This window comes from Diceros bicornis, chromosome 7 (genome assembly GCF_020826845.1).
Source record: "Diceros bicornis minor isolate mBicDic1 chromosome 7, mDicBic1.mat.cur, whole genome shotgun sequence".
Lineage (NCBI taxonomy): Eukaryota > Metazoa > Chordata > Mammalia > Perissodactyla > Rhinocerotidae > Diceros > Diceros bicornis.
Window position 1 is genome coordinate 68,364,679 of NC_080746.1, and position 23,625 is coordinate 68,388,303.

Consider the following 23,625-nt stretch of genomic DNA (forward strand, 5'->3'; position numbering starts at 1 on the left):
TTCTCTTGATTTGGAAAGGCTCTTTGAGAAGCTTTAATCTTTGCCAGATCTTAAATCAAGCCACGTTTCTAGGTGACTAAAAGTCACCATGATAATGTCACATCTGTTTCTCTCTTTATAAGCATTTATAGGGTCAGGAGACCAGCTCCCAAAAAAGGGTTTGTAGGTGATTTCTGCCTAACATGGATGAATCTTTCTATATACCTATAAGCTTGTCTTAGATATTATGGCAAGTTTTTGTAAATGGAATCACAGAAGAAATTCAGAATGTGGATGGGAATAAAGGACATAATTTGACAAACAAATGTGAAAAAAGTCACTTGTAACACATAGGCTTTCATATGAAGATGTTGAGAAAGAGTGACACATCAGGACGGATAATACAGTACCTTGATTATGGACTCTTGCCTTAGTTGAAGATTTGGGATTTGACTGAGTAAAACATTTATTTCTGTACCCATGCACTGGTAGGTAAGATTAAAGACAGAAGGAGGAATGAAATGTATATAGCAGCAAACATCAGAGAAAAATGAGTAAGAGAAGAATAAGTTATTTATTTTTTTAAATTAACATAGGAGAAAAATGTAAACGTAATAAAAGTAGAAGATTTGATTAGCAAATAAAAAGCTGCGCAGTCACACAAAAAAGATGAAGTGAGTGCCTGTTAAATGAAACTTCAGCACCTGTTTATAAATATCATAAGCACAATGAAATGGACAGCACAGCAGAGAGGGCCACTAAAAAATTATACCAAATGGAATAAGCTTTTGAAGATTGTCATTTGGTGAGAAACAAATTTATAGAATAAAATTAAGAAATTTGGGGAAGGGGGTAAATGTTAGGAATGCATTGGCCCTAGTATTCGGGAAGGCTGATTGACTGGCAAATGCTACGTGTTGTGCAACACGTTTGTTCTTTGAGTAAGGTCATCACATCAGGAATAAAGCTCTAGCAACCATTTGGAATAACTAAGGGCATGTTTTTGCAGTAGAGCATTAAGCATTGCCACACTATCTTCTTTTTTCTTTTGGAAATTACATTTATTTTCCATAAACAGATAGTTATGAGCAGCAAAAATTCATGATCCTGTGACAATACCCAATGCCACTAAAAGTACAGCTTGTGATGATTGAAGTAATGACTTCTCCTAAAATCCTTACTTGCACCAAAATGATAGGCAGTATTAGAGATAATACTTTTGTAATTTGAGTAATATTTTTCTCTCCAACAGAAAAAGTGTTTCATGACTACGGCAAACTTTACCCAGTAATAACAAAAACAGTGAGTAGTAAGTTACTGTTATATTATTTCCTGAGTAAAAGAACTGTTCAAGTCAATTAAGAAAAATGATTCTGTATTTATTCAGGAAGGAAAACTTTAACAGCAGTATTATTAAGCTATACATTGCAAAACTGCATAAAATATGACATAAATTTGATAAAGGAAAAATCATTAGAAGTAATTTTTCATTTCCTTCTCACTCCTTTGGAAGCAGGAAACGAAGGGCACTGATGCCTTTAGTGGCCAAAGGAAGTGAAGAAGCTAAGGGCTGCAGAGGCACTGGCTGACTGCACACAGAGAATGCCACTGCAAGACAGAACAAAGACCTGGGACATCAGGGCAAAGGCACAGGCCTCCTGTGTGCTGGCCGACTGCTCTCCTTTCTGTCAAGGTTTTGAGCTTTCCTATTGGAATATGGGACACTAAATGCTTATAGTGAAGCTTGAGTGATTCCTGATTCTGAGATACTGTTCCCCAAACACATCACACTTTCGCATGCTAGGCCCTCTGCGTGGAATGACTTCTCCCATTTCTTTACCTGACAAACTCCTTATTCCTTAAGATCAGGGAACAATGTGAACTCCTCTGAAAAGCATTCCTGACTGTCCCCAGAGTTGTAGAGAGCCCTATTTGAACTCTGATCACATGGCATTGTGATTATTTGCACACTTTATTCTCCTAGATTGTGTGCTCTAAAGGGCAGGGACCTAATCATATTTGTTCTTATATCCATGCTGAGAGCCTGATATATAGGTACTGAAAACATTTGTTGATTATTTTCTTTTGGAAAATAGATATATTGTAAGCTGTTGTGGTCCTCTACTATATCTTCAACTCAATTATTTGCCCTGAAAGAATGAAAAGAGGGGTACTAAATAAAAAAACATTAAACACATCCCCAAATTTGTTTTTAGCGCCAAGTCAATTCCAACTCCTAGTGACGCTGTGTACAGCAGAGCAGAGCCCTGCCTCGTCTTTTCGTGCCATCCTCTCACCTTCCAGCACTGTATCAGACAATGCTCCACTGCTAGTCATAGGGTTTTCATGGCCAATTTAGCTTAGTTAGCTTTCAGACTAAGACAAACTAAAAACAAGGACTTCCCCAAACAGAGGCTCATTAATGAAAAACTGCCAAGTGTTTATCACGTAGCAGAAAATCAGTAATGAGAAAATGGTCTGTACTGATAAGGGGCCAACAGAGGGCTGTGAGAACTGTAATCCTGTCTGGCAGTCATGTTAACGAAAGGAATTACACTACTGCACTGGTGGTGAGGTCTACTTAGCTTCCTGAGTGATTCCTAGGTGTCAAATACTTGTCCTAAGCATGTAACACTGGTCTGGAGTCATGTTTTTCCAAACAGCCGGGTCCCCTTTGTGGTCTGTGAAATCACTTTAGTAGGTCAAATCAGCATTTTTAAAAAAGTGAAACAGATTAGAATTGAAAATACTACGTGTACTGCATGTGGTATAGATGAATATTGTTTCATGAAACTTTTGTTTTAGTATATATACTTTGCATTGTGACTTAGTACTACCTGAATTGTGATATAAAATGAATATGTGTCTGTACATACAGATATAAAATGTATTTCTTACTGGGAGTCATAATCAAAAGTATTTGAAAGTTCTTGGCCTAGACCTAGAACATATGCCCTCTAAATTCTTGCCTTAGGCCAGTGAAGTACAATCTGGCTTAAGGCAATTTAGAATCCCCTGAGGAGTTTTTGTTTTTTTGTTTTTTTTTGAGGAAGATTGGCCCTGTGCTAACATATGTTGCCAATCTTCCTCTTTTTTCTTTTTTCTCCCTAAAGCCCCAGTACATAGTTGTAGAGTTGTAGCTCTTCTATGTGGGATGCCGCCTCAGCATGGCTTGATGAAGGGTGAGGAGGTCCAAGCCCAGGATCCGAACCGGCAAACCCCAGGCGGCTAAAGCCGAAAGCAGGAACTTAACGGCTATGCCACTGGGCCAGCCCACTGGCTTAAGGCAGTTTAAATGCAAATATAGACTTTCCTCCCATTTCAGCAGAGTATTAGGCAACAATAGTGATAATAACCACAACAATAATAATGGAACTAACATTTACTGAGCTCTTATTAATGGCCAGTTACTAAGTTAAGTGCTTTACATATATTATTTCATTTACTCCTTGTAACTACTCTAAAGCTAGATACTATTTATCATCTCCATTTTACTGATGAGGACACTGCGAATTAAGATGCTTCCTAAATTGCTTATTATCACACACTAAGTGGTAGGGCTGTGGTTTGAATTTGAATGTAACTGAACCAAACTCTTGGTGTCTTGTCACCTAAGCAACCATGTGACCCTGGATCTGTCCAGCAGGGTCTGGCTAAGGGGACTACTTCAGTGAAGAAGTGATGCAGTTCATCCCACCCATGGGAATGCACTGTTGTTTAGAGCATGAGGGTTTCTTAAGGACTGGTCGTGTTCCCTCCACTCTGTTCTGACCAATCAAAGGAGAGAAGGAAAAGAATGTTTGGGTTGGATGTGGGGATGAGGTCTGTATTTATCAATGTGACCTTATGCCTAGCAGTGCATGAGACACAAGCTATATTCAGTGAATGCTGCGCTGAAATGGACTGAACTAATCCTAGTCTCAGTTATGCTGTTATTTGCTAAGTGACTTTGGCCAAGACACTTCATCTCTCAGAGCCTCTTAAAATACCTATTCTGGAGGTTATTTCGAGGATAACATAACACATGTAGAGGAACTTAAAGGGTCATGGAAATGCAAAAGATGAAAAATTAAAAGCTGCCTCTATGTGGCTACTTCTCAATATACCCAGCTATTAGATTTTTGTATTTTCTCATGGCATTTTTCTAATCAACAAAATAATTTATCCAAGTTGTAAGTATATGTGTTTTCCCCAAGGAATTCAAAAGCTATTTTAATATTAAATGAAAAACAATGTGATCTACTTACATCTTTTTTTTTCAACTGGTTCTTGTGTAAAACAGGTTGCCTCCCCTGTCATAGGAACCCATAGACATGCTTGCTGAATGCAAAGTGATCACCCTGACTGAAAAAACGGTGAAGGAGAAGGTGGAGGTCAATCTAAACTCTAGCTCATCAGAGTGGGAAAGGCACACAATGGAAATAACATAAGAAGGAAACAAGGAACTAAGATTCTATGACAAAGAATGGAATAAAAAACAATGAAAATAGACAGAAGAGCAAAAACGATGTTAAGAGGAAGATTTAGCGATAGGAGGCTCCTCCCATACAGGGTAAATAAGGAACTTCTGGAGAAGTGGTACCTAGCTCTCTGCAAGAATGAAGAGACTCTGTACTTGAGGGTAGGAACAAGGAAACGACCTACTTGCAGGGGATGCAAGTGTCCATCCCTAGGCTTGCCCCAGCCAATCTGAGTGTGTGTCTGCCTGTCAGGTTCAGGTTAACAGGGAATCTTCTGAGACTTCCCAAACTTGCTTGCTCCAGTCCATTCCTGCTACTCTATGTGAGGAGAAATGACACTCTTGGAAGACACAAAGGAAGCAGCTCTAGGGACCACAGAAAAAGTTCAAGGTGCCAGGAAACAGAAGTATGTCATCTTCCAATTAATCACTGGGACCTTGGAAGATTTGGCTTTAGGAGTGAAGAATTAAGAGATGAGGCAAAAGAATGAGATTTGTATTTCTGGATCCTAGCTTAAGACACCAGAATGATGGGCACTTGGTTAGGAGCAAAAAAACTGTCATAAGGAAACATACTAAGTTCACAGTAATTTTCAGGAGAAAATATTTGGGAAGGGTGTCAGAAATAATAATTATGGCCTCGTTGTGCACAGAGTGGGTCAGAAACAAATTAAATAGGAGATTTTAACCCTAAGAAGTAAATATAGCCTTCCAGGTACCTTTGAGAAGAGCAAAGAATGGACTCATGCTTAGAATGTAACCATTAGTGGGGATCCCCTTGTATTAAAAAGCCATGAGTCTGAGGCCAATATAAAAAAACAGAAGATAATGTAGTTGGAACAGATTGGTGAATATCCATGAGCCTTAGGTACCAACACAGAGGGAGAGACAATTTTGTAGCTAAAATTTATATTATAGGTCACCTGGCCAAACAGAGGAATAGGTCATGTGTTCCTTATGAAATTTACAAAGGCAAAACACAAGAACAGGGTGTGGGGTGAGAGGGCTTCAACTAACCAGACCTGTGCTGGAAGCTGCATTCTACCAAAAGCTGAATGGAAAAGTTGTGACGCGCTGCCAACAATATAAACTTTCAGATGGTAAATAAAGCAATAAGGGGAACTGCAACCTTGAACCAAATTTGACAGAAGAAATACCAGGAACCTTAGGAGAAAGTCACTGTACTATCTTTTAGTTCAAATTCACCAAGAAAGAACTGATGAGAAGAATGAAGTTTGTATCTTTAACTTTAAAACAATGGTATTTCAAAAATTCAGAAAAAAGCTATATATGACTGTTATGGGTTGAACTGTGTCTCCCACCCCCTAAATTCATATGCTGTGGTCCTAACACCCAGTTAGGGTGGTCACTCAGAATGTGACCTCATTTGGAAACAGTGATTGCAGATGTAACTAGTTATTAAGATGAGGTCATACTGGAGTGGGGTGGGCCCCTAATTCAATATGAGTGGTGCCCTTATAAAAAGGGGAAATTTGGAGACAGATACACAGGGAGAACGTCATATGAAGATGAAGGCAGAGATCTGGGTGATGTTTCCACAAACTAACAAATGCTAAAGACTGCCAGCAAACCACCAGAAGCTAGTGGAATGGTATGAACAGATTCCTCTTCACAGCCCTCAGAAGGAAGCAACTCTGACGACATCCTGATTTCGGACTTCTAGCCTCCAGAACTTTGAGACAATAGTTGTTTAAGCCACACAGTTTGTGGTACTTTGTTACAGTAGCCCTAACAAACTAATACAATGACCTTAAGGCCTAATGAGGAAGATGACTGAAGAAGGATGAAAGCTTTTAGAAAATCCTGCAATCGCAGAAAGTTCTAATGAGGTAGGAAAAATAGTATCCAAAGAACCAATATGACTGCCAGGAGATGTGCATAGTAGTCTCGGTTTTCAAAGGGAAAAAAGTGAATTTTGTAAAATAAAGACTTTATGTTGATTCTAAACCAAATTCTAGAATGGACTATTTATAATTACTTAGGAAAAAGCACTTATTCCTATAATGAATCATGCTAAACTAACCATAAAGTCTTCTGTGATACAATTAACAGTTTGAAAGACTGGCAACTATTGGATTAAAAAGATTGGCAGAGATTTAGAAATATGGGCCAGGTGAGTTTTAGTAGGAGGACTCATAACCAGTACAGATTAACAGATCAGTCTCTTTCTTCAGAGATGCTTCTATACTATTTTGCTGAAGGCTTTTGTCCTCAGCTCTGCTTTGTTCAACATTTTTTAAAATAAATCACACAAGAACAGCGATCAAATCTATGGCTGACAAGAGGCTTGGGAAGACAGCTAATACACTGGTGGACAGAATCAAGATCCAAAGGTCTAAAACAATAGTCCATATCAAAAAAGATGAAATTTTGTAGGTACAGTACATAGTATATTTAGGTCTAAAAACAAACCCTCCAGGCTGTTAAGAACAACAGCACATGTGAAGCAGACAAAGAGATTTCAAACGATATTAATCTCAATATGAGTCAACCTCATGATGGGGCTGCCCCCACATCTAATGTAATCTTAGGCTGCACTGAGTTCAGGTCTGTGGAGAATATACAGAATGACAAGGATGGTGAGTGGACTGCAACCATTTGAATGGGGACATTTAGCGTTAACTAAAGTTCTCAGAGAGAAAAGATGAGCAGTTTTTAAATCTGAAGAGTTGTAGTGAGGGAGATTTGATTTAGAATTTTCTAACCTTAGATGGCAGAGCTAAGGTCAATATGTAAAAGTTACACGGTGGTAGATTTTTAGATCAATATGAGAAATAATTTTCTAACAAATAGACTTGCTTACAAATGCAAGGGACTACTTTTGGGAAGAAATGAGTTCCCCATTACTGATGATGTTCAAGCAGAACCAAGATGACTCACTTGGTATGTTTTTAAGGAGATTCAGCATTGCATGGGAGTGAGAGGAAGAGTCTAAGATGCTATGACTCCACTGTGAAGCAGTAGGACCTTACAATCCAGATACCTGGTTTGGAATTTCCTCTGCAAAGTAAAAGAATCTAACACAAACCTCCAGAGACCAAAGTAGACCACACTTGAGAGCTAAAAGAGCCAATGTTCAGCCCTTCTCTATTTTCTCATGCCAGCAGCAACAGCCCAGAAGAAAAAAAGAGTGACCTGGACATTATTCTCTCTTATTCCCCAAACTAGCATTTCAGAGAACAGGAGTAAAAATAACAAGCACTGGAGGTAGAGCCCTTGGGTCTTGGATCACTTCTCCCTGCTGTTCATGCTTCTGTGATCAGTCATTCTACCCTGCAAACCCAAAGCATAATCGAGTACTCCCAGGACTGATTCACCATTTAGACATGCTCCCCTCACCTCCCAATGCTTCCAAACCCATCAATAGATAAGATTTCAGCAATTATTATACCTCTTGTCCCACAAGGCTTAAATCATCTGTCACCATGCTAGTAACAAATTTGATCATTCCTTTAGAAAAGGGTAATTAAAAACAATTTGAACTATAATCAGTTGATTTAAAGTATCACTATCTAGAAAAAAGTTTCCTGCTTTTAAGGTTGTATCAGTGCTCAGTCATAAAATCAATCTTACTAACCTCCTCGAGCAAAGCTATTGGATGGGTTTACATCCAAATGTCCTGGCACTACCTGCTTAAGCACAGTGGACATTCTCGAAGTCCTCCTTTCAGTCCCTAAAGTCAGCCAAAAGAAGAACAAAAACCATGTCGTTCGGGTTAACATTACTCAAATGACAAAAAGTTATCTTCATGTGTAGCATGTCTAATTGCTGCCAAACATTGTACTTTTTAAGTACCCAAAGCTTTAACAGAGATAACAGGCACTGTTACTGTTTCCTCAGAGATACACACATCTGCAAGATTATAGAGGGTTAGGTTTGGCAAGTGCAATCAGAGAATTTAATGATACATGAAGCAAGCATGCATGGTGTTACTTTACAAGAAAAGCCACTTTCTGCTTATGTTGAGCTAATTCAAATAGCTGATTAAGCCAAGGAGACCAACTTCTCAAGTCACATGCTCCTGTGTCTAACATATTAGGGTTACCTCTACATGAACCCTTTGGGGTTCCATCACATGATAACTGAAACAAAATATTAGTACAAGTCTTAATGGCTTCATCCAAGTCTAGTGAAAACAAACTGTACTGCAAATCATAAAAGGCTGCAGAAATTTTTGGAATTTCAAACTTATAAATGACGATTTTAATAAATATACATTTAAATAAACAGATGTTCAACTTATACATTCAATTTTGTAATAATATTTTAAAGTCAACGTAATACAGATTCTAGGGGGAAAAAAACCCAGGTGACTTTATGTTCCCCACCTCCTCCCCTATTACTCCTTTACAAAAGAAATAATTGAACCTCGAAATTTGGTTACTATTTACTAGAAATTAATAGTGGTACCCTGCTTTCTAAGTAAAAGGAGCTAAAGCTATAGCCCCACAAGGTATAACTTTAAGGAGTCATGTTGAAGGAACAGTGCAAATAACTAAAGAGACAAACCCTAGGAATGAATCTGACCTTTCATAGTTGTCAAGAAGTATTATCAAATCTTACCTGGAGACAGAGCAAGTGCGGGCCTGACAGTAAGGGTGTTATTGCCACTGAGTTTCTGATGGACAGAAACTGCACTCAGTAAGGCTTGCAAGTACTTTTCTTGTTCTATGCTACTGGAAGATTCTAAAGAGGAGGTAGGAGCTATAAAAGGAAAAGATACTGAATAAAACAAACTGTCTCTATGTTAATAAAACAGGCTTTTATATCTATATATATTTTGTTTATTCTTTCTATACACAGCGTTTAAGTTACCACACCCAAATATAGAAACCAGTCCCACTTAAAGCTCCAAACTATTAAATGGCTAATCCTCCCATGATATTGGTTTCACCACACCTACTTCTTGATTGCCTCACCATCCTCCTGGAAAGATCCCAGGTTTGGAAACCAGCACACGGCTGTCTTTCCAAGTACAGGTGCCGTTTCTCATATCCAAGCAACTCAAAATGAAGATTCACAAAAGGCAACATCCTCTTGATGATCTCCCCCAACCATCCTGTCCATGCTACTGTTTGGGAGCAGAGGATGGAGTGGGCTCCCTTGGCATCCCAGAATGGGCAGAAGTGAGAATTTCCCAATACCAGTAGCTTTATTCCAATTCTGCCATAGAGGCCTAACAGAGGACATGAACTTGTAGAGGTTTGTTGCAGGAAGGGTGGAGGAAGATGGGGAGAAGGCAGAAGCAGCTACTGCTAGATTCCCTGGTCCTTCTAAAAGAGAAGCAAAAAGTACGCACAGATGGAAACAATTGTGAGAGCGATTCTGGGTGGGAGGGAGTCTGAGCCTGGTTTGTGTGGAGTAAAACAGTGTCACTGACATTGGCCCAGGCACTTTAAAGAGGCATCAGGAGGGACTCACTAGAAGGCCAATAGATAGTAACAAATTTTCTTACAAGCTGAATAGGAAATAAATAATTAGCATTATTATATCATTGTATTTTATCAACTTTAAGATGCCATTACCATACTTTATAAACTTAAGACGTCATCAATTATAAGATGCACTATTATTTTATGTACTAAGTATAAAAACCTCTGCCACTTAAACTATGATGTAATTCTTTCCGATCACATCAACTGTAAGGTGCATCCCGATTTCAAAGTTATTAAAATGTGAGAAAATGTATGAGCTCAAAAATATGAAATATAGTAAATTTATATTCGATTAAAAAAATAAAAAGCCAGTGGAATACAAAAGTTTCAATTTTTTTCCAAAAGCTCAGTGATATACTCATTAATGTTCCTGAAATGATTCACTCACTTTACGTAACTTACATATGCTGTGTTCTATTATACCCACTATGTGGCTTGGGAAGATTCCTCAGGGTGGAAACAGTTAAAACCAAGCTGCCTTCAATTATACCAATTTTGAGAGTCCAAGCCAGGTGAAATAACAATGATAATAATAATGTAGTGTTGTGTGTGTGCTGCCCTCAGTCAACTGAATGATCAAAGACACTGGCCAACTTTTAACTTTCAGGAGGGAAATAGATGAGAATAAAGAAGAGATATCAAAAAGCACATGGTTCTATCTGCTGAACCATAGAACTTGAGCTACCTCATTTCCAAAGAGGCATGAATGCAGCCATCCCTAAACTGGATCTGATATCTCAGTGGTCCATTGTTTAATTTTATTAAGCATCTACTATAAGCTAGAAATTATGAGGAAGGTCAGCAAAATATAACTCTTGACTGACTTCAAGATCTCAGACATGGTGCTCAAAAATATCATCAGAAAAAGAAACAGTAGCACTTATTATTTCTGTTTTCTTAAGTTGGCCACCCTCTAGCTTTCTAAAAACTGCTTTGCTTCAGAGCTCCAAAAGCAGCATTTGGTCATTAGTAGCTAACTTGTTTTTGTGTGCGCGTGTGACTTGTAGGAATGAGAGAGGACATCTCATATCACATGGGACAGAATCCCTACTTGCCTCTGAAGCTGTTAAATATATTTGGATGCTTCCCAGAAGAAAAGAAAAAGATTAGTATAATTTAGTTTCCATCTGTGGCTACTCTGTTGAAATGAAAATAGCCTAGAACCAGACTTTATGTTAATTTCTATTAAAATCCAAATATAGACACACATATTAAGTAGGATGTCAAATTCAAGGTGGAGTCCCACATTGTCAGGTATAGCTCCTAAGTTCTACGCGTTGTATACAGCACAGCGGAAAAGTCTACGTGTGAGAGGCTTAATGAAAGGGCACAACTGGCATTCCCTCATTTTACTTCCTTTATTTTTAGGAATAACTCTGAAGTGAAAGGATCATAATTGTGCTGTAGAGACATGCTTACCTGCCTGAGGGGAATTTTGAGATTTGAAAAGACCAACTACTCCCTTCCCATGGAATCCTCCAGATCGGAGGAGCAGGGTACTGCTTCTTGAGTTCTTCCAACATACAACAGGCAGGCGATTGTGTCGATAGCAGCGGGCTACTCTTGGCAAACTGCTGTCCTGTACAGCTTGAGGTACAACTAAAAGGCCGGGATAGCTTCAGGGATACGCAAGGGAGAAAGAGAACCATTTGGGTGGGTGAGGGGGGGGTGGGGAGAGGAGAAGGAAAAAGAAATGGGGAGAGAGAGAGAGACAATATAAAAATATGAAAATCAAAATATCATGGTAATTTTCTAAGACTCAGAAACATATTGCTTTAGGGGTAAGATATATATTTCAAAATATGGAACTTAGTTTCAACTCAGTTCCTCAGGGGTTCAGAAGAAAAGGCCTAGATGATGAAAACAGCCAACTCATCCACTAATCTGTAGTTTTTCTGAAATAAGCCCCCTTCAGTGATACTAGACTTTTGCTGAATAATATAAGCTTAGAAAATAAAAAATGTTATATAGGATTATTAAAAAGGCCTCTGTTACAGCCCAGTGGTGTAGTGGTTAAGGTTGTGCTCTCTGCTTTGGCGGCCCAGGGTTCACGGGTTCAGATCCTGGGTGCAGACCTACGCACCGCTTATCAAGCCATGCTGTGGCGGTGTCCCATATAAAGTAGAGGAAGACGGGCACAGATGTTAGCCCAGGGCCAACCTTTCTCAGCAAAAGAGGAGGACTGGCAACGAATGTTAGCTCAGGGCTAATCTTCCTCACAAAAAAAAGAAAGAAAAGAAAAGAAAATAGGCCTCTGTTAAACTGATGATTTCCTTTGCCTTATATACTACTTTTCATCAACTTGAAATAAAGATCGTAAGATTAACATATTAATGTCAACTTTACAAGAATGACAAGTCAACCTGTCAACTCATTAGATTGCTGAATGACAACAGAGAATGGAGTACACTAATATTACACTGCCTGAGATGGTGAAAGAATTAAATAACAAAACCAAATGGCTTTTGATATGAGAACAATATGTTCAAGTGTTAAGGTCAGTTTAAATATTTTATTAACACTACGTATTGATAATTAAAAAAAAGATTAGCTCATAAAGTTACAGGCTATGATACTGGGAAAACAACAGACAAGAGTACTTTGTTTTTATAGATTAGTAAGTACAACAAGACAGGCAAATTTCAGAGTCATTGCTTTCCTTTAGTTTAGTTAGAAATACTACACTAAAGAGATTTCACATTAATAACGTCCCAACTTCTAATCCCCTATCTTTTTTTGTGTGTGTGATTTTTTTACTGTGGTAAAATATACCTAACATAAAATTTAACATGTTAATCATTTTTAAGTATACAAGTCAGTGACATTAAGTACATTCACCATATTGTGCAATCATCACAACTATCCATTTCCCAGAACTTCTAATTCCTTAACTTGATATAACCCAGTGCCGGAGGAGGGAGACGAAATCCAGGATATGGTCATGTAAATCACAGCCTTCAGCGACTTTAGTGAATGCCAAATTAACTTTCCATACTCGACCAGGGATACCTTGGAGGCATTCTGAAAACCTAGCACTTTGGTGCTCTAGGAAGTTATAGGCTATATTTTTCTAATACAAATTGATGAGGAGTCCTAACTGTAGACTAATCATTCACAAAGACTGGAAAAGCAGTTGCATCATTAGGGCCCTCTATTTCTAATTCCACTTTAATATTTGTTTTTCCCCCACCTGCTTCTGGATACAATGATTTTGTGTATTAGATAAGGGAGTAATGCTTAATGGCTTCAGGTGCTGTCTTCAGTAACTGGGAGAGAACCTGCGTACCCCTTCACTTCCTGCCCCTTTAGTGGGCTGTTCCCTTGTTCCACAGGACACGAGCACCACAGACCATGCTCTGCTACACACAGGATCTAAGACTTTCTTGCTCCCAGGCATGGGCTTGAGCGATAGCTGGATAGCCACTGGTGCTGGGGTAAACAGTGTTGAGCCTGAAGATCAACAGAAGCTACTCTCAGTACCAGTCTCGTTTAGCAATGAAAGATACACCCATTTACCCTGCCACCCACACCATCCCCACTACCTGGAGGCATCAGCCCTGGGCTCCAGAGTAAGCCTCAAGAGGTACACTGGGCTTCAGGAGCTGCTGTGGAAAGTTTTTAACCAAAGAATAACACACTTACAAATGCTTGAAACATAAATGAATGATAACAAAAAAGAAATCTATAAGTCAAGAAATGGACCATTACCAGCATCCAAGAAGATCCCTTTGTGTCTCCTCCCAAGCATTATTTCTCCCTCCTCCTCAAAGATTATCAACTATCCTTGACTGTTAACAACGTGGATGACTTTTGCCTGATTTTGAATTTTAGAAAAAAGGAACCAATAAAATTTACTCTTTGGTGTCTGGCTTCTTTTGCTCAACATTATGTTTGTGAGAACCATCCACGCTATTGCATATAGCTGGTTTGCTTATTTTCATAGCTGTAGAATACCCCACTATCTGATCCCACTATGTGATTACACTACTTATTTATCCATTCTTCTACTGTTGATTTTGAGTAGTTTCTAGTTTTTGACTATGTAAGAAAAATGTTGCCATGAATATTCTTGCAGATGTCTTTTGGGAGCACATATGCATTTCTATTGGAAATTCTACTCCATTTAGGAGTAGAATTTTATTAGATCTAATTTTATTAGATATTAAACATCTAGGAGTAGATGTTTATTAGATGTTGCCAGACAGCTTTCCAAAGTTGTTTAACCAATTTATAGTCCCACCAGCAATAAGTGAGAGTTCTACTTGCTCGACACTCTTACTAGCATTTTGTATTGTTGGTCTTCTAAATTTTAGCCATTTTTGCAGGTATAAAGCAGCCTCATTGGGACTTTAATTTGTATTTATCTGAAGAATAATACGCTGAGCATCTTTTCAACCTATTCTTTTCTTGGCTGCCATAATATTCTCTTTTATGAAGTGCCTTTTTAAGTCTCCTGCCTTTTTTTTTTTTCTTTTGGTGAGGAAGATCGGCCCTGAGCTAACATCTGTTGCCAATCCCCCTCTTTTTGCTTGAGGAAGATTGTCCCTGAGCTAACGTCCACACCAATCTTCCTCTATTTTGTATGTGGGAGGCCACCACAGCATGCCTTAATGAGTAGTGTGTAGGTCCGTGCCCGGGATATGAACCCGCGAACCCCAGGCCGCCAAAGCTGAGTGCATGAACTTAACCACTACACCACGAGGCCAGCCCCACTCTCCTGCTATTTTTTTTAACTGCTTTTTTACTCTCTTAATGATATCTTCTGATGTACAGAAGTTCTTAATTCATCAATCTTTTACTTTATGGATAGTGCTTTTGCTGTCCTAAGAAATCTTTCCCTACTTCAAGGTCATGAAGATATTCTCCTATCTTCTAGAGGCTTTATTGTTTTATAGCCTTTTACATGTAGATCTCTAGGATCAATGGAGTGTAAGGTGGGGTCAAAATTAATTTTTTTCTCTTGTGGATAGCCAGCACCACTTATGGAAAAAACATCTTTTATCCACTGCTCTTAAGTGCTATGTTTATTTTCAATCAAGTGTTCATATATGTTGAACTGTTTCTGTAGTCCCTATTTTGTTCCAATGGTCTGTTTTTCTATCCTTGTGCTAATACCATACTGTCTTAATTACTGTAGCTTTATAAAAAATCTTGATATACTGTAGTGTTATTCTATGACTATCCTGACTACTTTTGGCCTTTTGTATTTTTATATAACCCTTAGAATCCTCTTTTCTTTTTTTTTTTTTTTTGTGACGAAGATTAGCCCTGAGCTAACATCTAATGCTGATCCTCCTCTTTTTGCCAAGGAAGATTGGTCCCAGGCTAACATCTGTGCCCACCTTCATCTACTTTATATGGGACGCCGCCACAGCACAGCTTGACAAGCGGTGTGTTGGTGCGCACCCGGGATCCGAACCTGTGAACCTTGGGTGGCCAAAGCGGAGTGCGCGCACTTAACCGTTGCGCCACCAGGCCGGCCCCAGAATCCTCTTTTCAATTTCTGTAAACATTTTGCTGGGATTTTGATTGGGACTGCATTGAATCTAGATCGATTTCTGGAGAAATTACAGTTTTAGAGTATTGACTATTCTAATCAAGAACATGAAATATTTATTTATATCTTTAATGATCCTCAATATTGTTTTGACTATTCCGTGTACAGATCTTACACATCTTTCATAAGATTTATTTCTAAATATTTAAGGGTTTTTAGTGCTATTCTAAATAGCATCAGTAGTACCAAAATAACATCACTTAAAATTTCCTTTTTAAATTATTTGTTTTTGGTATATATATGACTAATTTTTCTGTAATGACCTTGTATCAGCGACCTTACTAAATTCACTTATTAATTTTAAAAGTTTATCTGTAGATTCCTTCAGATTTTCTATGCATACAATCAGGTCAGCTGTGAATAATGATAGTTTTATTTCTTTCTTTTCGAGCTTTATACCTTTTATTATTTATTTTTCTGGCTTTTTTGCACTTCCTAGGTCTTCTAGTGCAACACAGAATAGAAGTGGTGATAGCGGGCATCCTGGTCTTGTCCTGATTTCAGAGTAAAGGTTTTCAATATTTTACCATTAAGCATTTTTTGCTGTAGGATTTTCTTAGACACTTACTAGATTAAGGAATTTCCCTTGTATTTCTAATTTGCTAAGACTTCTTTTCTTAAAAATCACAAATGTATATTATATTTTATAAAACGATTTTCTGTATATAATGAACTTACATTTTTCTTCCTAATTCTTATAATGTAGTGAATTATACTGATTGCATTTCAAGTGTCAAAGCAGTTCTGTATTCCTGTAATAGACTCCACTTGGTCACAATAAATTGTGTGTGAAATGAACTTTTTGTCATTATGAACCATCCTTCTTTACTGCTAGTAAAATGTTACTTTAAAATCTACTTTGATATTTATATAGTGACAATACCTTTTTTAAATTTTTTGTGTGTGTGTGTGTGAGGAAGATTGGCCCTGAGCTAACACCTGCTGCCAATTTTCCTCTTTTTGCTTAAGGAAGATTGTCTCTGAGCTAACACCTGTGCCAATCCTCCTCTATTTTTTGTATGTGGGATGCCACCACAGCATGGCTTGATGAGCAGTATGTAGGTGTGTGCTCGGGATCCAAACCCGCAAACCCTGGGCCGCCGAAGCAGAGCACGCGAACCCAACCACTACAGCACCGGGCTGGCCCCAATAGCTTTTTTAAAGGTAGTTTTGCATGGAGTATTTGTTCCATTCTTTTACTTTCAACTTTTTTGTATTCTTCCATATTAGATATATCCTGTAAAAGCAGCATAAAGCTTTAAAATAATTCTGATAATCTTTTTCTTTTAATTGGAGCATTTAGCCAATTTATAAGTAATGTAATTACTGATACATTTGAATTTAAATCTATCCTCTTACTATTTGCTTTCTATTTGTTCTATCTGGTCTACAGTCCCTTTTCTTTCCTTTCTTGCCTTCTTTTGGACTATTTTTTATTATTCTATTTTCTTCCTTCTAATAGCTTGAGGGACATATATCATTTTATATCACCACAAATGCTTTATAACAAGTGTTCTAATAAGTGGTCTACTAAAATTTTATTTTGTTTCTGACAGATTGAAATGATAGGTGAGGCCTGTTTTCTCACTGGCAGGCATGATTTCGACAGCAAGTCTCCCAGACAGCAGGACATCACACCCCTGACACCACCACTTACACTCACCTACAAAGAGATTGTGTCAGACAGACAGAGTATTCAGGAAAATTATTCCACAGTCAACAGAATCATAGCCTTTCAGGACTTAATGCAAAATTTTTATTTGGCCCAAATCTCAAATTATATTCCCAACTTGTTTCTCAAGTTTCACATTATTTGTAAATTTAAACTGTCATTTAAAATGAAATATCTGTAGTTCTTCAAGAAGAGTGGGGTAAACTAATATCAACATTAAGACAACTTTCTAAAACATGTACAAGGCTTACAATTTACAAAGTACTTTCATAGCATTATTCTATTTAATCAAACCAGGAATTTATAAATGCAAAGAAAAGAACTTACCTGGAGATGAAAATGATTAAACTTGTAGATGGTGGAAATGTAGTTTTAAAAAATATAAAACATGGAATAGGGCTTAACACATATACAAAACAGCGAGAGATGATAAGAATAGAAAAAAGAAAATGTGTTCATTTACATTCTTTAAGTAATATCCCTTGAAAATATTCTAATTAGACAGCATAAGAAAACCCTGTCCACACTTGGGTCAGCATATTACAGCCCGTGGCCAAAACTGGCCCCGCCTATCATTTACTTCCTATCTATGGCTGCTTTTGTGGCAGAGTTGAGTAGTTGCAACAAGAGACCATACGGCCTGCCACACTGAAAATATGTACTATCTGACCCTTCAAAGAAAAAGTTTGCGGACCCCCGGCCTACAGCAGACCTTCATCTCTCCTATTTGCCTGGGCAAGTCCTATTCTTACTTCCATTATCTTCAGGCATGCTAGAAAAGAGGCACATGGGAAGAGAAAGACAGATAAGGAAAACTCATGAAGGCGACAAAAACTTCTACCTTTCACCTTCTGATCTAATATAGGCACTGCTGAGAGTAATCGTACTTCTGAAAATGCCAATGAGACACTTGCTCATGCTGTGTAAAAAGTGTCCCTTAAACACACACATCCCTGGGGACCTCGCTCCTTTCCCTCCCTCTCTCTCTCTCTCTCTCTCTCTCTCTGGGCTATAGATGCAAATAGCCTATTCAAGACTCAAACAGAAGAAAGAAGGTCTTCTTCTGGAGCCCACTAACAGACTTACCTCCGGCAGAGTGAATACATCCTGTTGCAGGCAGTGATTCTAAAATACTCTGGTTTTGAGCGAGAAGAGCTGCCACTTATGGTTCCCAAACCCAAACGTTGATAGTCTCTGAAACAAGCTTTTTCCACTAACTGTTCCATTGTGGACTTCTCTGAGGCCTTCAGAGTGGTGCTTGTGGGGAGTTCGCTGTCATCTGAAACTGGGATGGCAGAAACAGGTTTGGGAGAAATGATAGAGCTCAAAGTAGAGGATTAAAAACCTCCTTTTGAAGAGGATCCTTAAACCAAGAGAGGTTTATATTAGGGCCGCAGGTACTCTGTGTATCACAAATTAAATCATGTAACTTCTATGAGGAATCATTATGCTCAAATTGAAATCGTAATGGATAGTCAGGAAATAAAATATCAGAAGCTCAATTAACTCAAAATGTCAGAGAAATTAACTCAAAATTTCTAAACACAATATAATTTTGAATTCATTACCCATATTTTTCTGTTTCAGTCAGCCTTGCTTATTAATGCCAAAGTGTAGTGATTTCTACCTAGGACTCTATAGAATAAACACGTAAACTTGGTCAGAGGCTAATTCGTCAGTAAAATTAATCTTTAATACAATCACTACACAAACTCATCATCCAGGTTTCAGTTAACTTTTCAGAGCATAAACTTTTATTAGAAATTTCTACATTAAGCAGAAGTTCACTAGTGGGGAACACCTTTCTTAGAGAGGTATGAAGAAGTTATACTTTTTTTGTAGAAATATTTTTGTCAGAGGATGTGGCATACATGGGAAACTCCCTCACAATTTTGCAATCACAAGTTACAGAATCCTTTAAGATTTTAGACGTGGAAGAATTTACCCAATAATCAAGTATTTTAGGGAGGATTAAAAAAAAATTCCTAATTGGTACTGCATGTTCTACCTAAAAAAAATTCCATGTTAAAAACTGTCCTTATTTATTTTCCTATGTATTTTTAAAGTGAGAGAAGTCAAATTAAGCTTTCAAAGTTTTCGGAAATGTACTCAAAATTTTAATGTCAAAGGGAACAACATGGCTCTCTTCCATTAAAAGAAAAAAAAAAACCTAACAGCTTATCCCTACAAATATAAGACTTTGTATTTTAGTTTGTGAACTGCACAATGCAAATATGTTATCAGGTATCAGTTTTATGTTGGCCTTTTATTTTCAGAGGAGGAAACAGCATTACATAATTTGGTCTTTTGATGGAATAACTATCATAGAATAATAGTTTTGGTTCTGTGAAATCATAAAAACTTTGAATTAGAAGAATCCATAGTGATGAGTAGCAGTAAATTTTTTATGGCTTTCCATGTGACTGTGAGGAGGCCAGGGTTCCAACAAATGGTCCTTTCAGTAATGTAATGGTGGGTCTTTTCATCGCCCCCAGAGGCAAGCCTGTAGGTACATATACTGAAATGAGACCTTTAGCCAGTGATCTCTCTAAAGATGAAGTTTCTTTCTTTAAAATCTTGTTATTGTTATTATTATAGTAGTAGAAGCAGTAGTTGTATATTCACTGGTGGTTGATTCTAAGATTCTGAGAAGCAAAAGGGTGTAGTGGCATCCTGTCTTCCATTAGATCAGATTCTTTCTAGTGTTAATTTCACAAGCATACTCGATAGTGGGTTAAAGAATAAAAAACAGTCAATAAGACATTTTCCTTCTGGTTTTCTGCCTCTATTTTCCCAGCTGAGAGGTAGCTCAGCTTCCCAGATTCTGTTCTTTTAAATATTTAGCAGACATTTTTTTCTTATAACCTAAGAATCCTTTCATCTTAGGTCCCCCTTTTGATTTAGAGCACCCACAATGTTCTTACTCAAACCCCAAATCTTCAGATTCAAATATGCAATGGCCTTAGTTCCTTATTCTTACTCCATAACAATAAGCTACAGGTGACTACTTCGCACCTAAATTTCCTATGCAGTGCATTTCTTTCTTTCTCCCTGTGATAAGACCCACATAACCATGGCCAGTTAGCTTTATGGATTTAGTAAAGGAGAAGTAGAATTTAACAAAATCTTATCTGAACAATAGAATATTGGGAAAATAAAAAATTTTTTTCCATTTCTGAGAAGCTGGTGCTTCCAATCTTCTTATGAGATCTACGTTTTTGTGAGTCAAAGTTTAAGTGCAACTAAGTTTTTTATTCTTATTCATATAAGAAGAAAAAATAAAACTGATTCATGAAGGAAAAAAGAGTTCTCACATACCAGATATATCGTCGTCTTCATTCCCTCCAGGACGATTCACTCTCTCTTCCACAATTGTCCCTGTCCTCCTCTTCAATAAATACTGCCGCCCAATTGTCATTTTCCCTGCCCTTTTGGCACCTTTCACAATTGTTTTTGAGAAGGTGCTACAAGTTATAAAACCAAAGAGAATGTCCATTTAATATGAAGATACCACTTACATTTTTTGATAACTACATAGTTTAATTTGTTTCTTCTCCATTCCCACAGCCACTAGTATTGCCCAGACCTTCATTAAGCCTTTCCTTTAGATCACTTTTTATATGGTAGTAGACTAATTTCCTTTAAACACTGTCCTGTTGTCATCAGGACACTGTTTTAGGCAAATAAGTGCAAGAACCTAGAGCAGGACACAAACTACTTATCACCCCAAATCTAAACTCTTTGGTTTGGCTTTTTGGTCAAGCATGCTCCTAACCCACTCTGGTTACCCATGCCACTGCCTCCAGCCGTCCCCACAAACCATGCCTGTGGAAGTCCTCCTGCATGGAAAGCTAGCCTGTCTCCTTCTCTGCTGATTCCAACTCTCTACTAACTCAAAGGCTTTTCTCTGAGATCATATGACAATTATAGTTGGCAACACTCTTACTTATCTCTTAAATGTTTTAAGTGTATGTGTAGGTTCCTGCCTTCTGATGCTATAAACCTTTTCAGATATAGAAAAGAATAATGTAATTCCCCTTTTTTGAGAGAAAAAAAAAAGGAAATCAGAAATTTGAGTACCCTTTTGAGAATCAGCTTTAATTAAAGGGGAACTAGGTTGTAAATTACTTGGACCTAAAAGTAGTTTACTTAAACAGTTTAGCTTTTCTTGGTGACAGAACATCTGGGTACAGAGTATTTACAATGCAGAGAATTAAACAAAGAACCTATTTCCTGAATGATCACATTGAGATGAAGGTTTTAAGTAAGATTGTTTTTGATTACGCTCTTCTCTACCACAAAGAATAGAACTCTTTCTGTGTTTTCTCACCATTTGGTGAAAAGTGATAAAGATTCTTTTATTGTCATATAGTTTTACCAGACCCTGTTTTCAGTCATCTAAAATGTAAATCTGAGGGTTATGAAACATGTTTTAGATAATTGTTAGAAATTATAAAATACTGATATTTCCTAAATTAAATCTACTGTAAATCACTTCAGGTGTAACAATATAATCTCAATGGGATTTTTGAAATTTTATTCCAGCTAGAGCTATATCCTTTGTTTTATATACACAAAACAATTCCAAGATGTTTTAAAATTTAAAATTGCTATATCTCTGTCCCAGCTGGATAGAATAAGCTTGATACAAGAAGCTTAATTATATATATATATATATAATTTTCCCCCAATAGTTTTTAAACATAAAACACCATACAAATCTTTGTTTCTTCCATAGAGGGATGGGATAATGAATATTATAGGCTCCTCTGTGACTCCATAGTGCTAAAACAAGATGCTTGGCTCACTGTCACAAATACCTAGGAAGCTGTTCATGTTTCAGCGTATCACTCCTGGATATGTGTGTTCTCCTTTGCTTATCAGGTAACAGTGGTACAGGTGGCTAGCTGTGCAATTTAGAAATGACAGACTATCTGAAACCTCAACTCCTCGATAATTCCCAGCATACCTCACTTTCAGGCAAAGGAAAAGCCTTTTCTCCAAAGTCTGCAGAGTATTCCCTAACGTGTAACTTGTATAGGCAGATGCCCAAATTCCAGGTAATTAATGAAGAATGAATAGAAATTTTAGCCCCTATATTTTATCACTAATTGAAGAGAATTTTAAGCAAATGTTATTTTGTAATAATTGAAATTTAAAGTTTCAACATAAATTCCCAAAAATTTCCATCAGAAAATGAGGATTCCTAAAGAAATATGACAACTAAATGCAATGCCTGATCCCGGATTGGATCCTATACCAGGCAGAAAAAAAAAAGTAGTTATAAAGGATCATAAGCAAAATTTGAATATGGACTTTGGGTTAGATAAAAGTTTTATACCAATTAAATTTCCTGGTTTGGATTACTGTAGTGTGGTTATAAAAGATAATGTCGTTGTTCATGGGAAATATATATTGATGTATTTAAGGATAAAGGCGTGTTATGTACGTAACTCAAATGGTTTAGAAAAACATATATTTATAGGTATGTCAACTATACTTCAATAAAAAATATATATATGAGAGAGAATGATAATGAAATGGAGCAAAACATAAACAATTGGTGAATCTGGGTAAAGAGCATACAGGAATTCTTTGTACTATGTTGTAACTTTTAAGTTTGAAATTATATCAAAACAAAAAGTTACAAAAGAAAAAGAAAAGGCTCCCATCTTCAGATCAAAGCAAAACTGTCTACTAGGCCTGACTATTAATGAAAACTAAAAGAGGTGCTCAAAGGAAGTTAGAAAGTGATCAATACAGGAAAAGGGGAAAACAGAATTTCACATTCTAAAAATGCATCATGAGCAATGGACACGATAGTCAAAGTCTCTTGTAGCTTTCAGTTTCTGAAACTTGTTACATATATCAATGTTGCTGCCCCATAACTTTCTGAGCTTGGTCCCATGGGCTTAACAGAATGGCAAACAAAAAGAGCAGTCACTTACACATTGACCCAAAGGATAGGGCACTTCTGACAGTCAACTACGGGAGGGCTGACAGGAAGAAACCCGACAGTTTTCTTACCGAAAGGAAGTGTTCTTTTCCTTCTGTTTGGGTAACATTATCTGTGGGGTAGTTTGTCCAGCAGCAAAAGCAAAGGTGGTGAAAATGGACTGAGGATAACGGAACTTCATCAGCTGTTTCTTAAAGATCTCTACTACTTCTGGACTCACTTCTTCATCAAATGCTACTTTAATCAACTAGAGACAAAAGAGATTAAACACATCAGAAGCATTAAGGATTTCCAGGTAACTTCCTCCAAAATTACTGAAATAGCAGAAAATAACAATACTAAATGGCAAGAGGTTGGAGGTTGAAGGGATCTGGGATATCATGCAATACAATTTTTTATTTATTTTTTTTATTTTTTTCCCCAAAGCCCCAGTAGACAGTTGTATGTCATAGCTGCACTTCCTTCTAGTTGCTATACATGGGACGTGGTCTCAGCATGGCCGGAGAAGCAGTGCGTTGGTGCGCGCCCGGGATCCGAACCCAGGCC

The 23,625-nt window shown here is 37.5% G+C and overlaps 1 protein-coding gene across 5 annotated transcripts in view; it reads right to left on the reverse strand.

Annotated features, from left to right (window-relative positions):
• SBF2 (SET binding factor 2) overlaps nt 1–23,625 on the reverse strand; it is a 507,948-nt gene that overhangs the window by 38,603 nt on the left and 445,720 nt on the right. For 3 of the 5 annotated variants that reach the window (XM_058545969.1, XM_058545967.1, XM_058545965.1), the window contains 6 exons: nt 23,151–23,326; nt 20,442–20,587; nt 18,210–18,408; nt 11,314–11,510; nt 9,023–9,163; nt 8,037–8,132 (listed from right to left, as the gene is read on the reverse strand). In XM_058545969.1, coding sequence (XP_058401952.1) covers nt 8,037–8,132; nt 9,023–9,163; nt 11,314–11,510; nt 18,210–18,408; nt 20,442–20,587; nt 23,151–23,326 — 955 coding nt within the window. Of the gene's footprint in view, nt 1–389; nt 465–8,036; nt 8,133–9,022; nt 9,164–11,313; nt 11,511–18,209; nt 18,409–20,441; nt 20,588–23,150; nt 23,327–23,625 lie in introns of all 5 variants that reach the window. The other 2 variants (XM_058545970.1, XM_058545966.1) reach the window with 2 other exon arrangements.